Below are 11,358 nucleotides of genomic sequence, written 5' to 3' on the forward strand. Positions count from 1 at the left end.
ACTTGAAACCATTTCCTCTCGTCCTATCATTTGTTATCTGGGAGAAGAACCCGATCCCCCCTGGTTCCACCCTCCTGTGAGGGAGTTGTTGAGTGATAAGATTCCCCCTGAGCCTCCTTTTCTCCGCACCAGACTTGTGCTTCAGACCTTCCCCAGCTCCACTGCCCTTTTCCGGACTCGCTAAAACACCTCCATGTCCTTCTTGTAGTGAACTTTGCAAACTTTTATTGTAATTAGCCAGTGATGTGGCTAAAGTCCAGTTGTACTTGAAAGGTTTCAAGGGCAGAAGAAAACCTGCACAAAACCCCGTTTGTGGTGTCCATTTTGGCTGGGACGCCTCATGCGCAGGGATAAATATTTACCCCGTAATTCCCTAGTTTGCATCCCAGCCCGGGCCAGCTGGGGATGTTGGTGACGCAGCCCTGCCGGCCCCCCAGCCCAGCCCGCAGCTCTGCTGTCCCCGGGGAGTTTTTCCGCCTGGTCCAGCGGAGCAGCCGTGCGGAGCCGGTCCCGGTGGCCGTGCCGGCGGCGACGCACAAGGAGCTCTTTATGGGCGGCGCACAGCGCTGCTTTGTGCGAGGGGCTCTGGCCGGACACTCACTTAAAAAAGGTTCTGTGTGCGAGGGAAGGGCGTCCCGGAGGCGGCGTGTCCTCCGCTCGCTGTCCCCAAAAGCCCCCGTCACCTTTTCAACTCCCAGCTGCTCTCCTTGCGCAGGGGTCTAGCGGTGCTGGAGGTGACAGGGGGTGCCCAAGGAGTGTGGGGGGCTGCATCCCACTTGTTCTCACTGCCCTCCCTCCTAGGGATGGGTGCGGGGGGACAGCTCGAGTGCTTGGAGAGTGGGAGCTGCAGCCATGTGCTTGACTCCTGTCAGAGCTGTTGCAGAGGGAAATCTCTTGGACACAAGGAAGCGCAGCCCCTGCTCACCAGTGCCAGGGAGCCCTGCTGTGCTTTCCAGGCACTGCCAAAGCAGCTGAGGATAGTCTTGGCTGTGCAGAATGTTCAGGGAAGTGTGCTGGAAGTTGAGCCTGCCCATGACAGTGGAATTGGCACAAGATGATCCCTTCCAACCCAAACCATCCTGTGATTCTCCGTTCAGCCCATCTCCCATTTTTATGCTGGGGGACTCTTCAGCGTAGCCCCAGGAACAGCGGTGCTGGAAGGGACATGGACCCTGCACGATCCTGCATGGGTTTAGTAGTTCTATTGGCACCCCTAAGCTCTACCCTGCCATTAGCACAGCCACCAACTGTCCCCAGGAGCCTTGCCCCAGGAAGACAAAACAAAGAGCAAGGAGGACACCCTTCCTACAGCCACTTTTATTAGAGATTACAAGGTACAAGAAGCTGAATCTGCATGCCAAGTGCTGTTGGCTCACTCTGTCTTTCCTCTCTGTGTTCCATGTGGGCAGAGAGGAAGGGGGCTGGCAGAGGCAAAGCACCCCCAGGCTGGTCCTTCCTTTGGCCACGGGGTTTTTCCTATAGGGACAAAGTTTTTGCTGAGATGGCTATGAGAAAGCATTATGGGAGAGGGATAACTCCAGTGGTACAAAAACTGGGACCACTGAGCTGAACCTGCTCCACTGCTCCCCGGGAAAGGCCCTTGCCTGGCCTCACACCTGCCTCCAATGGGAGTCAAAACACATATGGGGACACAAAGACTGTGACTTTAAAGATGTGCTTGCCCAGGAGGACTTTGTGGGAGAATTCGCTCATCTCCAGCTCCACCTCCAGCGTGGCCGGCCCCGCCACGGGGCTGGTGAGCAGCAGCTCTCCCGTCTGCCGGTCCGAGCGCCGCACGGCGAAGACGCCCTGGCCCCGTCCGCCCGTGATGGCGAAGCGCAGGCTGTCACCCACGAATCGGGTGGTGGACATCTTGAAGAGGACACGGGGCACAGTGCGGTTGGCCTGGAGCGGCAGGTAGTGGAAGGAGATGGAGCTGGCAGCCAGGTGGCAGGCTCGGCTATCCATGGGGCAGGGGTTCCTCTCGCACTGGCTGCCAGGAGAGAAGGGTGCCACGCTCAGTGCCGTGGTTTGGCTCTCAAGGAGCTGACCTCATCCTTGTGCACAAGCCCAGCCTCTGCCACAGGCAGCATCTCCAGCCCTGCTGTCGATCCTGTGGCAGAGCAACCCAAGATAGTCACATCCAAGTGGATCTCCGCCTCATCCCTGTTTCTGCCAGGCAAATGTCATGGCTTACAGGCACACAGGTCTGTGTGACACTCTGAGGCTGGGACTGCACGGGTGCCACAGTCACAGCTGAAGGCCAGAGATGCAGCCCTGTGTGCCTCCTGAAGAGGAACCTGTCAGGATCAGGGATGCCCCTCTATTTGGGTGGCACAAAGCAGTTTAATCTCAAGAGTGGGATGGCTGGGACTACTGAAAGGCAGCTGATGGCACCACATGGATGTGCAGCAGAGGAAAATCAGCATCACACCCCACAGGCTGGTGCTCTGAGAGGGCCAGGATCCTGGATAAAGCCAGCATGTATTGGGGTGCTCCCACCTGCAACCCCAGCATCCCAAGACCATCAAGGAGCATGCCAAGCATACCTGAGCACCTCATGTGGCAATTTGTGCTGGCTGGCACTCTTCCTGCTGCGCCCTGGGACAGGGCATGACACAGCCTGAGCCATGCACAGTAGGGTACTCACAAGGCAGAGGTCTTGACATAGCTGGTGTTGTGGCGCGGCGGGGGGCACTTGGGGCGCACACAGCGGTGGCTCCCGAAGGTGTTGATGCAGAGGTCGCCCTGGCTACAGTTGTGCTGCTTCCCAGTGCACTCATTCACATCTGTGGTGGTGACATGGGGTGAGTGGGGCTGTTTCCACTGCACCCCTCTTCCCATGGGAGGCTCCCTGCCCTGCACCCTGGGTTCTTACCCTCACAGGCATTGCGGTCAGCATGGAGCAGATACCCAGGGGGGCAGAGGCAGCGATAGGAGCCAGGGAGGTTGAGGCAGTCATGGAGGCAAATCTGTGTCTGGGGGCTGGACTGGTAGAGCTGGCATTCATCCACATCTAGGGTGGACAAAGTAGGGAATAGCCAGAGATCCCATTGCCATCAAGCCTTGTTTTCCCCCTCCATCATCTTCGCCCCCCCCCCTTTTACCTTGACACAAGCCACCAGGTTGCAGCTGGAAGCCAGTGTCACAGCTGCAGCGCCGGGACCCGGAGCGGCCCTCAGCACAGCGGGGCTGGCGGCTGAAGGAGGTGTTGCTCAATGTCACCCAGTCTGCAGGGGACAGCAGGTGTCACGTGCTGGGGCATGGGGAGATGGTGGGACCAAGGTTCCAGGGGGCTGCCAGGGAAGGGGGATACAGGCACAGCATGGCCAGGTACTCTCCCCATGAGAATCCCTGTCCTCTGCAGCCCAAACCCAGGCACCTACAGGAGTAATTAGGGCTCTGGCAGCTGGGGCCTGACCATCCTGGTGGGCAGAGGCATGTGTAGCTCTGGTTGCCATCCACACAGGTCCCACTGTTGGCACATGGGTTGCTGGAGCAGTCATCAATACCTAGGGAGAAGGAGCTCGTGAGCATCAACTGGTGAAGTGCATCCTTGCCCAACCCCGGTGCCCACTGCTGCAGCCTCTGGGCAGAGCAATGGAACCCCACAGCTCAGGGTGACAGAGGAGCCGTGATGGCACCCCCAACCCTGCTCCACTTCACTTCTGCAGAAGGGCTGGGTGCCACTCCACGTGCGGTTGTGCCGGCAGGTGCGTGTCTCCGAGCCCACCAGCCGGAAGCCGGCGTCGCAGATGAAGTGAACCTCGTGGCCCACCCGCAGGCTCCGGCCCAGCATCCGTCCATTCAGGGGCACTGCCAGCTGTGGACACATCTCTGTGGACAGGCAGACATGGGTGGGGATGGACTTTGCCAGCCTGGAGCCAACCCCAGCCTGACAGGGAGCTGGGGGTCCCTTGCCTAAGCTTTTGTGTGGGTCCAGAGATCAGAGCTGGCCCCTGGGGATGTCACCCATGGTGGTGACCAGGCAGGATTACCGTTGCGTTTGGTGGCTGGTTTCTGCAGGTGGTTCTGGAGGATGGAAAGCTGGTGCCGCAGCCCACGAATGCCCTGCAGGTGAGCAGCTTCTTGTGCCACCAGCAGCTTCTGCATCTGCCGCACCACGCTGAGCGCCTGCTGCCGGTTCAGACATTCCTGGGGAATCATAGAGGCACCCCAATCACCACTGCGTTCCCCTGCCACCCTGCCACAGCCTGGGAGGACCCTTCTAAGCAGGCAGCATCTTTGGGGCTGGTTTTGATGTCCTGCCCTGGACAGAGCCCCTTCCCATCTGGGCTGGGGTCTGACCCTGGCTCCTTGTCTGCTCCAGCCTTAGCCCCACACCTCCTGGTCCTGCTCTGGCACTTGGATGCTGTGGAGAAACTGCATGCCCTGAGTGCATTTAACATCATTTCACTGCTGCAGGGGAAAAGCTCCATGACGCTGGCCCTGGCAGCTCCACAGCTGCCGTGGCTGTGCTGTACTCCCTGCTCAGGGCTGGTATTGGGGTGCTGGGGTGTGAGAGGTGGGTGCTGAGCAGCCCACAGAGGGAGATCTTCTATGGGGTTGGAGGGGAGGGAATGCAGGTCCTTACCTGGGAGCTGCCAAGGGGCAGCTGCAGGATGCCCAGGGCCAGCCAGGCTGGCAGTGGGATGAGGAGCATCACGCTGGGGCTGGCTACAGGGGCAAGACGCTGACGGTCCGCTTGTGCTCACAGCCGTGTTCCTGCACTCACTGGGATTTATCCGCAGCCTGTGCCCATGTGTTTGTTGGTTTTTCCCCTGCCTGAGGCTGAGCTGTAGGAAAGTTTCCCCTTGGCACTGGCTCTAGCCTCTCCCTTCCCTTCCCTTCCGTTCCTTTCCCTCTCTGCACATCAGAGGCTTTGGAGCCTTTCATGTCCCAGAGCCAGCAGATATTGGGGCCAGGCAGTGGCTGTCACAGCACTTACGGTGGTACCAGCGGAGCCAGGCTCACCACACGGCCAGTCCTGGCTCTGGGGCTCCCCGGCACGCAGAGGTGCAGGATGAGGCTAATCCCATGTGCTAGCTAAGCCTGGGAAAGTCTCCTGGGAGAAAAGATGGCTTTGGGGTCTGTGCGAGGATTCTGCTCACCAGTGGGGCTGGGGCTACTAGGAAGGGTAGCCCAGGAATGCAGATTCACTGGATTTGACACAGCTTTGCTGGGGTGAGCTCAGCCCTGGCTGGAGTTCAGAGGGGAATCCCGGGGTGCTGCTGCAGTCTGGAGCTGGGGTGCAGTTGGTGTTATGGTCTGCATTAACATAAGGGTCAGGGTTAATGTTAAAGTCAGCATTAGGGCTAGGGACGAGGTTAAGATTAGGGCTAAGATTAGGGTTGGGGTTAGGATTAGAGTTGGGGTTAAGATTAGGATTAGAGTTGGGGTTAATATTAGTGTTAGGTTTGGAGTTAGCATTAAGTTTAATGTTTTAATTAGCATTAAAGTAATTGTTAGGGCTAAAGTTAGTTTTTTTTGTTAGGGTTAATGTTAGTGTTAGGATCAGTGCCAAGAGTTCAGATTCCTATTAGCAGGAGTGCTTGCATGAGAGTTGGGGTTGGAATTAATGTTAGTGCCAGGGCTCAAGCCAGAGTCAGGTTTAGACTCAGGCTGAGGGAAGGGAAGCAATTAGAGCTGGGTTTATGCTGACATTCAGCTCAGCCCTGACAGCTGATGTGTAGGATGCTCCCAGTCCCTCCTGCCTGTGGCATTTCCCTCAGCAGGGATGTCTGAAGCCCACATCTCTGCCCTGTGCCAGGGGAGCACCTGGAATGAGTTCTGGGAACACTGTGCTGGTGCAGAGCTCTTAGGGTGTTGTTGAGCCCCCTGAGCAGCCTGGGCTCTGGGACCCCAAGACACAGCCCCCTTGGGCCCAGCATCTCTCCCACCGCTGGCCCCCCGGCTCTCACATGCTCCCACCCTCTAACCACGCTGCCCAGCTCTCCAGAGCGGGTATTTGGCTTCATGCCTGCAGCGGTGTGTGTTACCTCCCCGGCATGTTTAATTCATGGGGCAGGAGGAAGGCTGGCAGCAGGGGCCCCCTTGCTGCCCCAGCCCCTTGGCTTCCAGTCTCCCAGTGTCCCAAAGTGGGTGCTGCTTGTCACCCTTGCTCTGCTGCCTTCACGCCCTGACCGCGGCTGGGCAGCGGGGCCGGGGCAGAGCACGGAGGGCTGACCCCGCTGCGGGACATCCCGGCGGGGCTGCAGCCCGGGGCCCCGGGAGTTGTCTGCCACGTTCGCTCCAGCGAGCAACTGTTTTGACAGAGCTATTACTCACCCGTCAAGCTTTTGTTCCCGCTGCCCAGCGGTGCCTGTCTGGAGTCCTGAATAGGATCAAATCCTGCAACCAGACACACACACACACGCACGCAGGAGAGCGCGGCCGAGCTCGCCCCAAAGCCAGGGCTGCTGCCGGGCGGCTCGGCTCTCCCCAGTCCTCCCTCCGCAGCTTGGGGGTCTGCTCCCCCATCCCAGGACCTACATGAAGCACTTGGTCCTGCTGGTTTGCAGCCTCCTGATGTGGAGGGTGGGTGAGACGAGGTCGGATGCTCCAGAAAAGTTGTCCCCGCTGGCTCCGGGAGGTAACTGGTAGAGGGGCTGCCTCTCTGGCAGCAGGGCTGGGAGGGTTTGGGAGGTGAATGCACCCTGAGCATCGTCCCCTTGGGCCACACCAGATGTGTGGGGGACTGGGTGGGTGATGGGCACCCAGGGTGGCAATAGGTGGGTGATGGGGGCTGAGGATGGAATGGGGCTGGGAGAAGGGGCATGGAATTGGTGAGGGGATGGAGTTGGGGGCCTTTGGGGTGTTGCAATGGAACCAGGGAGCTCTGGGGCTGATAATGGGATGGAGCTAGAGATGAAATGGGGCTGGGGGTCCTGCAGCTGGTGATGGGGGCTAATAATGGGTCTTGCCCATTGGGGTCTGGATCCTGGCAGGACAGAGGTGGGGGTGTAGAGAGGGTACATTCCTGGCAGTCTCAGCCCACCCGTGCGAGACGAGGGCCCAGCGGGCTGTCCACCCCCCCTCGGCCCCTTGCCCCTTTTGTGCTCCCAGCCCAAAAGCTCTTTCTTCTCTCCCCTCAAGTCTCCATGGAGACCCGGGTGCCTTCCCGGTATCCCCGGCTGCGGTCGGACCCTTCAGGGGGAATTCCCACGGCTCCCTGAAAGGTCCGGCCACAGCCAGGGATATGGGGAGGGCACTTGTACCCCTCAGCCCCCTTGGCCCCTCATCCCTATCCCCTGCTGTCCCCCCCAGCTCTCAGCACGAAGGAGACCTTCCTGGTGCTCTCACTGCACAACAAGTTGAGGAGCAAAGTGCAACCCCCTGCTGCCAACATGCAGAAGCTGGTGAGCCCCCCCGACAGGTCCCGTGTCCCCCATCTTCAATGTCATATCTGCTACTCACCCCATGCCCAGGGAGGTGGACAGTCCATGGCTGATACACAGTAATTTGCTAACATGCTAATGAAGCCGAAGAGCTGGCTAATGTGGGGCCCCTGGGGAAGAGCATGCCACATCCAGGGCACACCAAAAAGAGGGCTGGTTCCTTGAGGTGCCTTTTGGGTTCCCCCATGCCTCTCTGATGGCTCCTGCACACACCAAGGACACAGAGTTCTTTGGAGTCCTTTGCGAGGTCCCCCATTCCATGATGGCCCTTGTATTCCCCCACCACCTCACACCTGAGCACACCAAAGGCAGGGCTGGTCCCTAGGGGTCTCTTGCAGCATGGCCCATTGTCGATGCTCTGCTGTCTCCCAGTCACCTCCTGGACTGACCATCTTGGCCCTGGGGCTGTTCCCTGGGTGGCTCATGCTCTTCCCCGCAGGAGTGGAGCGAGGAGCTGGGGCGGCTGGCGGGGGCACGGGCAGCCAGCTGCCTGGAGGGCCCTGCTCCACCACCAGCCCCAGAGCTGGGCTGGAGCGAGGCCCTGCTGCCGGCGGGCACTGGAGGCTTCGGGGCCGTGCTAGAGCTCTGGTTTGCTGAGGGACAACGCTATGACTACAGGACAGGGCGCTGTGCCAGCAATGCCACCTGCCGCCATTACACCCAGGTGGGCATGGGGGACATGGGGAGGGCTGCTGGGTCTCGGGGCCCCAGTGATAAAAGCTCTCCTACAGCTGGTGTGGGCCACAGCGGGGCAACTGGGCTGCGGCCGGCACCGCTGCCCTGGCCCCCACGGCCCCAGCGAGGCTTTCACCTGTGCCTACTCGCCGGGGTAAGGGGCTGCAGGGTGGGGCTGGGTGTGGTGGGTGTGGCCATGAGGTGTGGGGCTGGCTGTGGTGGGTGTGGCTACAGGGTGGAGCTGGACATGGTGGGTGTGGCTGGGTATGGATGCTGGATGGGGCCGAGCATGGTGGGTGTGGCTGTGATGGGTGGGGCCTGGTGCGAATAGGGCCTAGCCATGTGGGTGGGGCCATGGGTTGACCTATGGGATGTGTGGCAGGGGAGGGGGCGGAGAGTTTGTCCTGGAGGTGGGCGGGACTGTGCACTGATGTGGGTGGGGCCTGGAGATGCAAATAGGGTTGGTTTAGAAGCTGGAGGGTTTGGTTGTTCTGTGCGGGGTTGTTTGTTGCAGTGGGCGGGGCTGAATGCTGTGGACATGGGACAGAGGGCTAGAAGAGGGTGGGGCTGGGGAATGAAGGCAGGGCGGTAATTTAGAAATGGGTATGGCTTTGCAATGTGGGTGTGGGTTTGCCCCAGAAGGGGGTGTGGCTTGCCCGGGTGGGTGGGGCATCTTCCTCCAGCTGCCTGTGGGGCCAGGGGCAACTGGGAGGTGGCCGGGACGCCCATCCTACCCTACAAGCAGGGACCCTGGTGCTCCCTCTGCACTGCTGGCCTCTCTGGCTGCTTCAAGTCCTGGGACCACAGCGGCGGGCTCTGCGGTGAGTCCCTCCTTTCACCATGGCCTCTGCACGACCCTGGTGATGCTGCCTCCACCCCTGATGCCCTCACTGTCACTCTGGTGTTTCCAGAGGTGCCCAGGAATCCCTGTCGCATGAGCTGCAGGAACAGTGGGCGTCTCGACATGAGCAGCTGCCAGTGCACCTGTCCCCAGGGCTACACGGGCAGGTACTGCCAAGGTGAGAGGGCACCGTGCCACCTTCAGAGGCTTGTGCATGGCTGCTGCAGGGCATGTGTGTGCAGGGTGGGTGCAGAGCATGCAGGCGCAGGGTCGGTGCAGGGCACAGCCAGTGCAGTCTGGGCAGCACAGCCAGCTCGGGGGGCAGGGGCTGCTGAGCCCCCTGATAGCTGATGCAGTGCTGTGCCCACAGTGAGGTGCAGCGGGCAGTGCCTCCACGGAAGGTTCAGGAAGGAGGAGTGCTCCTGCCTCTGCGACGCGGGCTACGGTGGAGCCGAGTGTGGCAGTGAGTCTGTGCCCACCTGCACTGCTGTGGGGTGGCATCGGGGATCCACAGGCAGGGGACCCCAAAGCAGGGCAAAGGGTCCTCTGTGGGCCCATCTCTGCTGGCACAAGGACCCACCTGCTCCTGCCTGTGTCTCCAGCAAAGATCCATTTCCCCTTCCATGCCTGTGACGTGCAGATAGACAGCGACTGCTTCATGGTATCCCCTGAAGCCGACACCTACTATGGAGCCAAAATTAAATGCCAGGTGAACTCCTGGGGTGCTCTGAGCATCCCTGTGCAGCTGAAAAGTGCCACCCATGCTTGCAGCCCCCCTAGGCATCTCTCCTCTGCCTAGAGTGGTTCTGGGGCACGCAGGTGGGGCAGACTCACTCACTTTCCCACAGGAGAAAGGAGCGATGCTGGCGCAGATAAGAAACCAGAAGGTTCAGGATATCCTGGCTTTCTACCTCAGCCGCTTGGAGATGGGTAACAGGGTTACAGACACCGATTTTGAGACTGGAAACTTCTGGATTGGTGAGAGACAGCAGTAGCCAGGGTACAAGGTGCCCGGGGTGCTGGCAGACATGCCAACCCATCTCCTGCTCTCCCAGGTCTCACCTACAAGACATCCAAGGCTTCCTTCCGCTGGGATGTGGGTGAGCCATCCTCGTTCACCAGCTTCGCTTTTGGGCAGCCAGATAACCAGGGGTAAGTGGATCTAGAGGACACTGAACTCTGCATGGTGTCATTGCTGACTGGCTTCACCACCATCCTGGTGGGACACAGGTTTGGGAACTGTGTGGAGATGCAAGCGTCAGCCGCCTTCAACTGGAATGACCAGCGCTGCAAGACCCGAAACCGCTACATCTGCCAGTTTGGTGAGTGAGCAGCTGGGAGCCCTCCTGTGCGCTCCTGGATGTGCTGGGCCCTGGAGGTGCCAATCCCCGGCTCTGTTGTGTCTGTCCCTTGTTGCCAGCCCTGCCCAGACCTCTGTGTCTGTCCTGGGGCGGGAGGCACTGACTCTACACATGCCGTTGCAGCCCAGGAACACATTGCCCTGTGGCAGCGGGACCCCTGAGCTGGTAGCCCTGGGAACCAGCCAGTGCTGGCTGCTGTGCTGAACCTGTGGCTCAGGAGGACCCTGGTGCTGTGCCAAGCCTGGACCATGGCTCAGGAAGAACTCTGCACAGCTCACTTGTGCAGGGAATGAGGGGCTGAGGGGACCCATGGCACTGAGACCTGGCAATAAGGGGTATGCTGGACTCCAGCATCCCTGAAACAGCATCTTCTTCTGCCCCTCACCTTTCTCTGTCACTATCACTCTGCAACACCCTGGGCAGGAGATGTCCCTTGCAACAGCCAGGTAGAAAAGCATCCTCCTCCAAAATTGGCAGCTGGGCTGTGTCTGGACTGTGGTCTCAGTGTAACGAGGGGCCACGGGGCTCTTTGGGTGTGCAGACCTTGGCATAGATCAGGGTGAGGACCGGGTTCATCTCTGAGCCATCGTCCTGACCTGATGAAAATGCCCCAGCCTGGCGGGTCTCTCACCACCACCTGGTCCTTCATCTTCTGCCCGGTCATTAATAAAGACCCTCTCTCCCTTGAGAAGAGCAGTTTGTCTCTTTTTCCTCCCCTAAGCCCACCAGACTCTCTCTAGCCACAGCCCACATCCTGCCTGCACTGGGTGGAACCTCCAGCTTCATCTCTGGAGTGGGTTCTGGGGTTGCAGGAGCCAAGGCCAGACTTGGCTGAACTCATCTTCAGCACGTGGGGTTGTCTTGGAAGGATGGTGTTAGCCAAGAGCTGCTTCTTCCAGCCCAAGGATGGCTCCAAGTCACAGCACCCCATGTGCTGGGTGCAAGCCCATGTCCCCAGCACTTGTGGGTGTCAGTGGGTGCTTTTGGAGGTGATGTGCCACTGCCCTCCTCCTTTCATAACCACCCACTCCAATGCTGGCCTGAGGTGGGAATTAAAATATTTTCATCCAGGGTGTGTCGTGGC

The 11,358-nt window shown here is 59.7% G+C and overlaps 2 protein-coding genes across 2 annotated transcripts; one reads left to right on the plus strand and one right to left on the minus strand.

The window, feature by feature from the left end:
• Nucleotides 1-1,298: 1,298 nt before the first annotated feature.
• On the minus strand, nucleotides 1,299-7,005 carry LOC106855775 (fibulin-7-like). Its single transcript, XM_088171970.1, has 11 exons — nucleotides 6,493-7,005; nucleotides 6,289-6,351; nucleotides 5,112-5,268; nucleotides 4,595-4,796; nucleotides 3,999-4,155; nucleotides 3,667-3,837; nucleotides 3,387-3,512; nucleotides 3,108-3,230; nucleotides 2,879-3,016; nucleotides 2,651-2,789; nucleotides 1,299-1,993 (listed from the first exon to the last, which is right to left on the minus strand). The coding sequence occupies exons 4-11, from the start codon at nucleotides 4,661-4,663 to the stop codon at nucleotides 1,633-1,635; spliced, it is 1,284 nt and encodes a 427-aa protein (XP_088028096.1). The 5' UTR covers nucleotides 4,664-4,796; nucleotides 5,112-5,268; nucleotides 6,289-6,351; nucleotides 6,493-7,005; the 3' UTR covers nucleotides 1,299-1,632.
• LOC106855774 (C-type lectin domain family 18 member A-like) lies at nucleotides 6,363-11,344 on the plus strand. Its single transcript, XM_088171972.1, has 12 exons — nucleotides 6,363-6,592; nucleotides 7,267-7,358; nucleotides 7,837-8,061; nucleotides 8,129-8,226; nucleotides 8,772-8,893; nucleotides 8,984-9,091; nucleotides 9,284-9,376; nucleotides 9,516-9,622; nucleotides 9,762-9,891; nucleotides 9,969-10,065; nucleotides 10,144-10,235; nucleotides 10,398-11,344. Exons 1-12 carry the CDS (start codon nucleotides 6,493-6,495, stop codon nucleotides 10,433-10,435), a joined length of 1,302 nt encoding a protein of 433 aa, XP_088028098.1. The 5' UTR covers nucleotides 6,363-6,492; the 3' UTR covers nucleotides 10,436-11,344.
• Nucleotides 11,345-11,358: the final 14 nt, after the last annotated feature.

The sequence above is a fragment of the Sturnus vulgaris genome, chromosome 12 (genome assembly GCF_052056855.1).
Source record: "Sturnus vulgaris isolate bStuVul1 chromosome 12, bStuVul1.hap1, whole genome shotgun sequence".
Classification (NCBI taxonomy): domain Eukaryota; kingdom Metazoa; phylum Chordata; class Aves; order Passeriformes; family Sturnidae; genus Sturnus; species Sturnus vulgaris.